At 38.1% G+C, this 12590-nt stretch overlaps 1 protein-coding gene across 4 annotated transcripts; it reads left to right on the top strand.

The window, feature by feature from the left end:
* Positions 1 to 722: 722 nt before the first annotated feature.
* Positions 723 to 11545, top strand: LOC103982059 (protein PARALOG OF AIPP2). Of its 4 annotated transcripts, none has more exons than XM_009398860.3 (12): positions 723 to 1035; positions 1540 to 1620; positions 2594 to 3781; positions 5319 to 5404; positions 5496 to 6148; positions 6260 to 6700; positions 6818 to 7613; positions 7730 to 7960; positions 8040 to 8164; positions 8326 to 8780; positions 10349 to 10457; positions 10545 to 11545. In XM_009398860.3, the coding sequence occupies exons 1-12, from the start codon at positions 967 to 969 to the stop codon at positions 11294 to 11296; spliced, it is 4986 nt and encodes a 1661-aa protein (XP_009397135.2). In that variant the 5' UTR covers positions 723 to 966; the 3' UTR covers positions 11297 to 11545. The 4 variants fall into 4 exon arrangements, with proteins under 4 accessions (XP_009397135.2, XP_009397137.2, XP_009397138.2 ...); XM_009398862.3 differs by having other exon boundaries at positions 723 to 1039; XM_009398863.3 differs by having other exon boundaries at positions 949 to 1088.
* The last annotated feature ends 1045 nt before the right edge of the window (positions 11546 to 12590 follow it).

The following is a 12590-nucleotide window of genomic DNA, read 5'->3' as shown; positions in this document are numbered from 1 at the left end:
CACGATCGAGTCGCTCTCAGTAACTTTTGGCTCCCCAGTGGTTCTCGTGTGAGACTGACATGAACTCGTATGGGAACCTCACGTATCATACTCGTATCGTCATCACAATCCAGCCACATGATCGGACGGTGGAGATTCCGACACGTCTCGCGGACATGCTCTTTGCCGTGCTGCAAGAAGAGCCCATAGCCACGCGCTACTCGCCTCATCCCCGTAAAGATCATGGCTTTTTTTACAAACCATCGGTGTCGTTCCCCTCGCTGTACCTTTTGTTTTATTGGACAATTATGCGGGACCCATGATTTCGGGGACAAAGGTAGGCGTGCGGACGCCGTCAACGATGGCGACACAAGTTTTGGGGAGAGGCCATACATCCGAACGATCCGTCGCCGTCCGTGTCGGGAGTCGCCAACACGGGTACGGCCAAGACCAGCCGGGAGCACGGATCTCAAAGATGAGCCACGCCTTCATCGGATTCCTCATCCCCTTCACCGCCCCACGGCAGTCTCCTTGAATCATCGCCCACCACGCGTCAACATCTCCACCGCCACGCCGCTCCCACGTACGAAAATATCAAGGCCAAGGAGTTTGCATGCAGGAAACACTTTTTGTTTTTGTTTCTTATATTTGATTTCTGTTTCTTTGTTTTCTGTTTCCTAAACTTTAGATAGCAGCCGAGGGAGGGCCCTCACTCCCACGCCCCCTTTCGCCTTTCGCACACACTCCCGTCTTCCGTTCTCTCGTCTACTCCTCTTCCCCTTTGTTGTCTTGTCTCCGCCGTGGATTCCACGAGTCGAAACCCTCGGTTTAGATCCGGCGGAGTTCTGCGGTCGCTGACGGGGCCCTCGATATCGCCGACGGCGTACGATTTAGCCTGCTTGCTTCCCTTCTCGTTCTCTCCGATCTCCGTAAGGCCGGCTGTGGAGATGCGACGTCCTCGATAGTATTCCTGCTGGAGGTGGTAGGATGAGGAAACGGCCGGAGCGGAGCCTCAAGCCGCTGGACGATCTGAAGAACACTGTTGCTGAGCCGGAGGCATGTAATGATTTCTTCTTTATTGAACAAGATCGGGATTCTGCGTTGGGGATGTAAGGGATCGTTTTTCTTCGGAGATTAGGACATTTCGTTGTTGTCTGTGGATTCAGATGATTCTTTGTGGTGGGTTGTTGCTGTTGGAATTCTTTTTTTTCATTATTTGCTGGGGGATCGTGATGTTTACTTAGGTTTTTGGCGACGACTGGATTTCTTGAAGAAGTTGGGGGATTTCAAGATTCATTTTGTTTTCCGATGAGAAAGATTCTATCTCTTTCCCGTGTGTTCTGTTTCATATTCACCTGACCGGTGTTTGGTTCTTGATTTTAGATGCATGTCTCGTTGCTTTTTAATATGGTTAATATGGTAACAGTTGCACTGTTCTTTCGTTTCGACGCATGTGCATCTTCGCATTTATGCGAGATTTGCTTTGTTCACACTGTCCTTTCTCCTCTTGCTATTGGTTTCTTGATGCGGTATGTGATGTGCATTCTGATTTCCTTCTAGATGGCATCAATCATCAAGACAAATTCTGACATCGAAGGACCTTTGGAGGAGGCAGATCGTGGACGTCAGAGGATGAATTCGGTAAAGAGACCTGCCTTGATAATATGTTTTTCTGTATTTTTTATACTAAAAGAATTCCTCTTTTCTTATTTGACTTTAAGATAGTAGTTTGTTTTTTCCCCCTTGTTATTGAGTTCTTTTGTCAGATTGTTCTCGACATCACAATATTAATTGGTGTTGCAGTGTCTAACCCTCATATGTGCGGTTAGTTGAACCAATCGTGCTTGATTCTTAGTGGACATATTTGCTCATTTTTATCATTGGAGAAGGTACAAAGTGATGAGGATTAAACTTAAAAACAAAAAATTAAAGTTCTACTAGGGATTCTCAAACAGTGGACCACTAGGTATCCAGTAATAGATGGTTAAATCTCTTCATTAATAGTCATGCTGTCTTCCTGATTATGCCAGGCAACCTTGTGCCATGTTTTTGTAGACACTTAGATTGTTTACTTATGTGCCAGATTCTTCTTCTTACTACATGTGTTGTCAAATTAGAACACATGTGAGCAAGCTAATACTAAGTGGGTAATAGGACCTTAGAACTTGTAAAATTAGACTGATCCAAGGCATAAAGAGTTGTTTACTGGATGTGAATACTCTCTGCATTTGATTTATGTTGAGATTGTAAATGTGTGTGATATGTCAAATTGAGTTGGCTGCATCAAAGAAACAAGTTTGGAAGTCCTTAGGTAGGTGATGACTCATAGAAATAACCAGGGCTCTGTTTTATGGTTTCTAAATTTTAATGATGTATACGCCTGATTACACTGCATACTTCATGCCTGTGTTCTTTTATTGTGCATGGAGTTTTTCTAGTGCTGATTCTTTTAAAGTTTGATATCGCTTCCTTTGGTGGAAGGGACCTTTTGAAATTCAGCTGCCTTTTATGTGAATTTTATAATTTCATTTGTCTTTTCATTTCATATATTGCTACACCTTTCTTCTGTACTCATTCATTTAATGATGACTCTGAATCAATTCGTGGTCAATAGGGCAAATTTGCAGATCAAAGCCGACTTATATTTGTAGGTGATATGAGGGTGGAATCTGGGACATGTAATGTTTGCTCTGCTCCTTGCTCCTCTTGTATGCATCGTATTGCAGTAGCAATGGAGTCAAATGTTGATTGTGGATCCTCTGATAATACATTTCAATTGAAAGAAGCAGATAATTGTTCCTTCACTCGTGTCAAGAGTAGGTTATGTGATGATCTGCAGACTGCAGTTAGTGAAACAAGCAACTTGCTAAGTGGAAGTTCAAGTAATGATTCATATACTGAAAATGCAGAGAGTAAAGCAACATTGAGGAGTTCTTTTACATATGATACTTCTGAAGATGTTGACATACCCCCCGAGATTTCAACTGTTGAAGCAGTTGAGGGATATAAGTTTCTTGGAAGAGGTATTCCTGTTACAGGTGATGGAATGTCATGCCACTATTCAAGAGCTGATGTACACCATGGTGAACTGGATGGAGAGCACAATGTGTCCAGATGCTACACGAATAACGATTCGTGCATCACTGGGGCTGGAGATACCAATATGCTAGGCTTAGATCATAATTTGGAACTGGAGAAGAGATCAGGCAGTTTGTTGTCAACATGTAAATTCGGTGTCAGAGAAACTGAAATGGTGATTCAAGTTGAAACCACTCATGAATCTTGTGGTTGTAATATGGAAGCAAACCAGGTTAAATCAAGGAAGCTGATCACATTCCCTCAAGAATCTTCTTGCAAGAAGAGCCCTGGTCCTCTTAATGTAGGCCTTCCTAGTAATTCTGTCCTTACAAACACTTCATTGATGAAGAACATATCTCCAAAGTTAGATTCAAATTCCCCTTGTCGAAGTGATCTTATTTCCTGTCATAATGCTGACTCCAATGGTATAGAGGCAAATCAACCATCCCAAGTCCATGGAGAATCTCATGATTGCTTGGTGGCTGATGTTGAATCCTCATACCAGGTACTGCTTTCTGCTGGTGGCAATCATGGACAGAAGTCTGTCGTGTTCTCTGACAGTGAAGCTACTAAATCAATTCAAATCGGAAGTAACACGTCTTCTGGGGAATTCAAGAATGGAGATCAATTCTTTGAATCTGCTAGTGACTTTGACAGATCCAAATCCAATCTTTACAAGTCCGGGACAGGTCAAGCTTCTGAACCGGAGAGCATGTTGTATGATGTAAGTACTTTATTATTTCTTCATCAGGTTCCGTAAGAATGCATGTGCATCGACCTGGAAATTATATGAATTCTAGAATACAAGGAAGTCATAAATTCTCTCTCTTTCTACTTGTGAAAAAGTAATGCAAGACTCTAAATCTTTTGTTATGTTAATCAAGGTTCTCTATACCACGGCGTACCAACCGGTATGGGCAGTACGTATCAGTTTGTCGGTATGTCTCATTGTACCATGTGTCAGTGAGTTGGTACGTATCATATTGTACCAACAACTGGTCAGTACATTGGTATGGCCCGGTAAGACGAACCATGGTCAAAATATTTCTAGGATTTGAGAGATGATAATCTCTTAGCTGAAACTTTGGAAAGCATAAAGGACAGAATTGATATTTGATAGATTATCATTTCTTAGCCAAAACATAGGAAAGCATAGAGGAAGGAACTGATGCAGCATAACACAAAGTTACATAAGATTATCAAGATTGCCTTTAAAACAAATAATAAGTAAATCTGATCCTTACGGAACAGATATCATGCATTGATCCAGATTCCCTCTTAACCAATCGATGCTGTAGGACAATTTCAAAGAAGCCAGGGGCTTCGAGATTTTACACATTCAAAATACTGTTAAATTGTTCGCTGTTAAACACTTATATCAGGTAGAGCTTTCCAGCAAATCAGCTTAATGATCAAATTTCAAACTTGAATCATGGCTTAGTAGGCACATCTTTTTTTTTTTAATCTAGTCAAGCAATAAAACCAAGATTCTGCATGCCACAAAAGAAGCAACGGGGAAGTTGTTATAAATATATTCTTTTATTTAAGGTAATTTGTTAACTTCAATGGTTAGTAAACATAATCACAAGGTTCTATATGCAAAACATCTTTATAATTCTTCATTTTTAAGTGTTTTTTGTGCCTGTAAAAATTATGAGCCTCAATTCTATTTTTTTGCAGAGTGCTAACGAAGTTGATCTGTAATCTTTACATAGTGTGGTGACCTTTAAGATTGTACTTATTTGATTGCCATCTTCTATATGATTTTTGCACCGGTATCGATGCTATGGCATTTTGTGGTGTAGATGAGTGATGTATGTGAAATAAATGTCTAGTTAATGTTGATTTCTTGAGCCACCCGTCATTGTAGAAATGTCTCGTTAATGTTGAGTTCTTGTGTAAATAAATCGTCAATGTAGAAATATATGGTTGATCACTTGGTACTATTTGCAATCAGGAGTACTTCAAGGTGGAATTTTACAACCAAATGTCAACATGATACTAGACCTTCAAAGCTGATGCCAAAGTTTAGTTTTCACTATTGTGGTTTTAACAAAGCTACACTCAGCCTCTAGCCCCCTGATGCTGTGGCAGTCAAATGTCATTTGTGTCTTATTTTAGTGACAACTTTCCTCATGCTGATTCTCAATGTTGTACTTATTTTATTTTTGGGTGCTGTTTATCTTTGATTCTAGTTCTCTTTTTACTGTTTGTAGTTTTCTTAATTATGCTGGCTACATATTTGTTTTATTGTGATGAAGGTAAACGTATGTGATATATGTGGAGATGCTGGTCGTGAGGATCTTCTTGCTTCTTGTAGTAGATGCATCGATGGTGCAGAGCACACGTAAGATCTTTTGTTTGTAATTCTCTCTCTTAAAAGTCTATTCTGCAATTTGGATCTCTCTTGCACTAAGCAATTGTTTACTGTTAATTAGTTACTGCATGCAAATTATGTTGGATAAAGTTCCTGAACGAGATTGGCTATGTGAAGAATGCCAGAAAAAGGAGGATGTTGAAATAAAAAAGATGAAGAAAGCTGAGTCTGTTTCTGGAACATCAAATATATGTTATTTGAATAAGAAGATCCAGAATTTTGGAAGCTTTGTGAATCCTGAGAGTTCACCAAAGTTGGACACCAGGTCAACCAATCCAGAAGCATGTGGGTCCAGTAAACAAATTCAAAGTCCAAGGACAACCAGCAAAAAGCAGATGGACCGAGTGGACGTAGGTCCAGTTACTAAAAAGAAAGCTTCTGAAACAAGGGATGAACCTTTAAGGACAGCCAGTCCTAGGATAGCTACAAAATTTTCTCGTGAAAGTTCATTTAAAAACTTGCATATGGCTCAAGTTAAACAAACCAACATAGCTTCAACGCTTGGAGATCATTCTACAAACAGTTCCCAGACCTCTCGATTGCTTACATTGGATCGTGAAAATTCATTTAAAAACTTGCATATGGCTGGTACAAAGGGAACCATTATAGCTTCATTGACTGGAGATCAATCTACAAAAAGTTCCCAGACCTCTCATTCTCTTACTTTGGATTCTAAGTCTTCAAATGTTCGAAGGGAGCTTTATTCACCTAGGGGTAAGTTTTTTCTTTTTGCTTCATTGAATCTGTATATGATATATTTGATTTTGCAGAATTTTTTGTGAAACACTAGCATTTTAACATATTTTTGTTGTTTCGTGTGTGCAGGGTTTCTCTCGAAGCAAGTTTCTTTTAAGAAGAGTGCGGAACCAAAAGTTAAGCAATTGGTTGAAGGTGTCTCACAAAAGCTACCTAAAGAATCTACGTCAAGTAACACAAAGCAGATGCTGATCAGAACCGTCAACAGATCTGCATCATGTAAGAGTGTGAGCTCAGGTCATCACAATGTCAAATCATTAATCAAAGCTCAGTCGCTTAAAACACCTCGAGCTGACCCTAAAAGCTTCAATCCAAATAAAGAAAGAGGTGTTATGGAAAGAAAGAGCTCCTTTGATCTTGATCGTCAACTTATCAGTCCACCACCAGTTGGTAGAAAACCTCTTCCAAAGCTGGATGTGAAGATTGCACCACCTAACAGCAATGCAAGTAACAAGTCTGAGCTTAGCATCCTTTGCAGTAGCAAAGGATTTGATAGAGAAAATAATTTAGGTAAACAGTCCTCTTCAATTAGAGCACCTTTTTAGTTGGCATCTCCTTATGATCAGCTAATGATTTTGTTTTTAAACATTAATAATACTATTTTTTTTCATTTTATTGACTTGTTAGGGTTCAAGGAAGTGAAAAAGCAGTCATCATTTAAATGGAAAAGCAATGAGATTTGTGATTCTGAGAATAAAAAGCCTGGCGAATTTGTCAACAAGGAAGCTGTTCTTGTGAATTCTGCTGCCACTTATGTATCATGCAGTGATGATGGTGAAGTTAGAAGCAGTGTTTCTCCTTCTATAGACTCCTCCCACCAGGGTAACTTAGATGATACAACCAAGGATTTTTCTGGAACTTCAAGGTCAGCTGTTACAGGGGTTAATCATGTAGTTGGTCATGTTAAATTAACAGAAGCAAAGTGCGGTCAAATTGACAGGCCTAATATGTCTGCTGCAAAGCCTTCTGTTGATGTGGGTTTGGTAGATGGGACAAATAAGAGAAATAAGTGGAAAGATGCTCTCAAATCAGCAATCTCAAAGAACAAGATGAGTAGAACAGTAGATCAGTCTGAGTGTAAATTGTTGAAAAACAATATTATTTGTGAAGATTCTTCCAGAAGCTCTTTGACAAGTTCAAGTTGCCTGAAAGACTTGCCATTAGAAGGAGCACCTTATGGGAAAGTGATCTTGAGAGTTTCTGACACTGACAATGGCAGAACAGATAGTGCATCTGATGCAGAGCAAACCAAACACTTGACTGAATCTTCATATGTTCCTGGAGTGGGGGATTTAAATGTCAATCCAATAAATCCAGATGCGTTGAATGAGAAGTCCTCAGCTCAAATTTTGCCCGATCACCCTTCTCCACTGACAACTGACTTCAGATTTCTTGTAGTTCCAGAGCATAAATTCATATGGCAGTATGACAGTCTGACTCCCTCAACTTCTCAGATTATATTTGTGTATTCTAGAGCATATATTTTTAGCATTTGAAATGTAAAATATATCTTTTCTCTCACATTTTTTTTATTTGCAGGGGTGCTTTTGAGATATTAAGAATTGGAAGATTTCCCGAAGTTGTCGAAGGAATTCAAGCTCACTTATCAAATTTTGCATCGCCTAAAGTGCATGAAGTAGCATGCCGATTTCCTTGCAATATCCAATTGGAGGAAGTTCCTCGGGTTAGCTTGTGGCCATTGCAGTTTCAAGAGACTGGTCCTAAAGAAGATAATATTGGTCTATATTTCTTTGCTAAAGATGCTGAGAGGTCTGGATTGCAGAAATTTTCAATTTACTTTTAAATGAATAATGCTTTATAAGCTATCTCGTTCTTGTTCTTTTTACAGTTATGAGAAATCTTACCAGAAGTTATTGGATGCTGCCCAAAAAAATGATTTAGCCTTCAAAGGGAGCATCAATGAGGTGGAGCTTCTTATATTTCCATCGAATGTGCTACCTGAGAGTTCACAACGTAAGTATTAATTATGCTTTTCATGCTTAAACATAATGCACATGTGAAAGGCTCTGGTTTTCTTTTCGTACACATGATTTTGCAAATTTATGTTTTTCTAAGGGTTCTAAGCACATCTGAATTATTCTCTCTGTTGGAACATTATGCATGCTGCTTTTTAGGTTGGAACATGTTATTTTTTCTTTGGGGCATCTTCAAAGTAAGGAAACAGGACTCTTCAAAACCTTACACCAATTTGCAGCAGGAGTCCTCTGGATCAAAGATAAATTTAGAGTCACAAGTTCAAGAATTATCTTCTTATCATGCCTGTGAACTATCTACTTTTCAGAAGCATGATCTCCAACAGTATCCACCAAAAGAATTTTCTATTTATGATGAAACACCTGGTGCCAGGACACTGAAATTCAATTCCATTGATAATTGTCAGTTTGTTTCATCTACTGTTCCCGACAATGATACCCACAATGCAGAGAACTTCCCTTCGGTTAAAAGTTCTTTGGATATGGTGACTGTTGAAACAGAGAGTAATGGAGTATCAGATCATGCTTCACATTATCTCTACTCATTTGATTATCAAAAGATATGTCCAGCATCGAAAAGCAATGGAACTAAATCGGTACTATTTCTTTTTCCTTTACAAGAGCAAGGTCTAAACAGTGATTTTTGCTTTTTTTTGGTTTATTGCTGTGTTAGATGTCTTTATATTCAATAATGCTCAAATATTGACTTTGTAATAACATTGACATGTACGCACCTAGTTCAATTCTAGATACTAAATTGCTTTTTATGTCAGTTGTATCAAGTTCTGTACTGCCTGCACAGTCATGTCCTAATTTCTTTTCTAGAGGAAGGGTAGAATTAGAAACAGCATTGGACTGGTTATGATGTATAGCTATTAGATATTATTTTATATGTTTAATTGTGTCTGAGTTTTATCTTGTATGGCAGATCGTATCATGCTTATAAAGGTGGAAGAAACACCATGCATCGTTCATGAGAAGTAACATAAATTACATAACTATAACCCATATTGATGTAATGGGATATATACATGTAACCTTACATTTGAGGTGTGTTGCCTGGATTCATGTGGTAATATGGTGAGTTCATTTTTGATACTTATCAGACTGTTAGATACTTTGATCTTACCAAGCTGTTGACCACCTTTTGTTGAGTCACATTTATCCATTCATGAGGTTTGGCATTTCATCTGTTATAATAACACGTATCATGTGATCATTCACCAGCGTAGTTTTGGCACAGTATGCAGTAGATGGTATAATCATATTTTTATTTATTATTGACTCAAAAATTGGCAAAAAAGTTTTAGTTGATAAAAAATTGAGTTGGAACTGGTTGGGCTGGACACTGGTATGGTTGAGCACTCTAATCTGAACTGACCCATTTTGACACATTATAGGTGCATATCTACTGTACTGATCTGTCTGAGGACTTGGGACCACCACTGGTGCTGGACCCAGATTTTAATACCTGGAATGTTGCTACTTACAATTGACCCACTTTTATAGATATCATTAATAAAGAATTATTATTTACTCTTCACAATTTCTGGGAGGTCATCCAGATCAAACTAAGATTGTGTATAGCGTGCTATTTTGTGAGTATTGTGATAGTTGATTCTACCGACATGGGAGTTGGAAATCCATGCTGCAATTGTCAGCAATATGAAATTAAATTTACTTTATACAGAGTTTGTAAACAAGTATCCACATATTCCAAGGGTGAATTTGCAAGCAGGACAAAAGATGTAATGGTGCAGAGTGCATTTAAAAGAAATTGTCAACATCCGCTGATTGATATTCTCCTCTCTACCAATGGTAATTGTGTTTCCTCATCTTGTCAATCACCAATTGTAGTTGACAAGAAAAATACATCCTGCAAACCACATGTACTAATTCTGCAAATGGCACTTATGTTTCCTCATCATGCTTTGCATGCTAGATGCAGCTCACTGTGATTGACTTTTCATCTATGATCAATCTGCAATCGTGTTTTCATTGTCTTTTACCAAAATTGTCTTGGTATTCTGGATTTAGAATATTATTACTGTATTTTGTAGTGTCAAAATCTTTTTGCACTTGAAATGCCCATCTCTTTGTGTTTCACTTTTTTATTTGGCTCAATATCGCATTGCAATTTAGAGCTTTCCAATATTTTTTGCAGGATAATGATGTTGAAGTTGGAAAAAGTCCTCATGTTTTTGCAAATAGTGTACAACAAAAACTTGATGAATCATTGCCGGAGTACTTGGCTGCTTCTGGTTTCAGAGAAGGTGATTCTTTCTTAACTGGTTATTCCACATGTTTATTGTTTTATCCGTTGTACTGTTGTTATAAGTTTTAACTTCTTCAAAAAGCAGGTAAGGAAGGGACGGAGGGGAGTAAGGGAAAAAAGAGGTTGGTGAAAATAGAGGATGAGTCGGAGGAAAATTTCTCCATCTGGGGTTCAAAGCCTAGCACTAAATGTGTGCACTCTTTCCCAACGGTATATTGTGGTGAATCATCAAAGAGCACCATACCTAATATGTTGCAGGAGGCAACCTTTGTCTCTCTAGAAGGTGGTCGGGAACACAAAAGAATGAAATGTGACAGTGAAGGTCATGTTATCAGTTTAAGAGAACAAAGTACGGAATGTAGGTTGCTACCTACGACGCAACCATTTTCAGCCACCTACCTAGATGAACAGCAAAGAGATGGTATCAACTACAACAACGAGGTGCCTGAGAGCTCAATATGTACTGAAAGGTGCTTCTTTCCACAGGATTCCTTCCCTGCTGGGACCAAGATGGTGGAGAACTCAAGGTATTTCCTTCCTCGAGTCGATGAGGACTTGTCAGGATCCCGTACCCCTGATCTTGAACTAGCTTTGGGTGGTAAGAAGCTCCCATCAGAGGAGGGAATGTTCCCATTGTTTTTTCCTTCGGTTGACAAAGGCGAACTAGATAAACCATCTGGTTCTGAAGATGACGACCATGATGTATCAACAATGCTCTCTCTCTCTATTGCCTCTCCAGCAACAAAGAGAAGAAGGATACAAAATCCTATTCGAGAAGAAGATCAACATCACATCAACACCACTCTGAATCTATTTGGTGGCTTTCATGATACATGAATCCACGGCTGCATCTAATAGAATTTGTACATTATTTGCCTAACTATTTTGGGGATCAAGCCTAGGGTAGCATCAAAACCCTTGCACATCTGTTTGTAAAATACAAGATCTTTTCTTGACTTCTTTTTCCTTTTTTTTTAGTTTTTGGTTTGAGAGTGACAAGTGACGGATGTTTGTATATAAGAGAACAAAAGTCATGCGGTATTTTGTACATGTTACTGTTCATAGTCATACTTTGTTGTTCTGATATCAGCTTGTGCATCAGCTTCATACTTTGTTGTTCTGATATCATCTTGAGTAGCCCGTACTCTGGTGATTTCGTGTCTGCTGCTTTTCGAGTTAGCTTACTTGGTGTTTTTAGTAAAAATGTTCATGTTTCCTTTTTTTTATTTGCTTCTTTCATTTTCATCTCTCTTCTTTTATTTAGTGGGCTTGAGATTTTTTTTATCTTCCTCTTTCTTTTTTTATTTTCTGGGTTTGAGATCTAACATGGTATCAGCAGAGGGCAATAGATTCTCTTATATATTATGTTAGAGAAACAAAGGCTATAAGAGAGAAAATATGAAGGAAAAAATATGAAAGGAGAGGAATATAGTAAACGAAATCTGAAGAGAGAGAGAGAGAGAGAGAGAAATTATAGAGAAAAATTAAGGAGAAAATAAATCTTAGAGTGAGAATATGTAGAGAGAAGATTTTGAGATGGTTGTTAGGACTTCGACGTGGGGGAGATCTATATCGTTGACATGACATCATTCAATAGCATATTTCAACGTCATGTGCCTTACCAATCCAAACTATGATCTAAAAATATATAACTGAGATATTGTTGATAAGAGTTTAATGAAACCAAGTAAAGAAGAAAACTCTTTAACCCTAAATTAGATAGCGAGTTGAAAGATCACAAATGTAAAGATCAAAAGACTCTTAATCTTATTATAAAACAGTGAAACCAATTCTTCATAACATTTAATAAGGTATAAATAGAAACTTAAATCTATTTTCAGATTGTTTTTCTCTGATCATAAACAAAATAAAAATAAATGATAAAGAGATTAGTAATGTTAAAATTATAGAAAAGATTCTTAGTTTCATAATAAGAATTTGCCGTTCCATGAACAAAGAATTTAAGCTCAGCAATAAAAAACATTAGATTATGATGACCCTCCCTAATAAAGAGATGAATGCAAGAGCCAAAGGTGCCCAGCAAGATAGAGGGAGAGACAGTAGTGATGTTATAATTAATATAAAGGTCCTGAACAATAAAGAGGACCATGCAGTCATCACAACACAAATA

Source organism: Musa acuminata, chromosome BXJ2-4, assembly GCF_036884655.1.
Source record: "Musa acuminata AAA Group cultivar baxijiao chromosome BXJ2-4, Cavendish_Baxijiao_AAA, whole genome shotgun sequence".
NCBI classification, from domain to species: Eukaryota; Viridiplantae; Streptophyta; class Magnoliopsida; order Zingiberales; family Musaceae; genus Musa; species Musa acuminata.
Note: the sequence above shows the minus strand (reverse complement) of the source record. Positions and strands in the feature narration are given on the sequence as shown.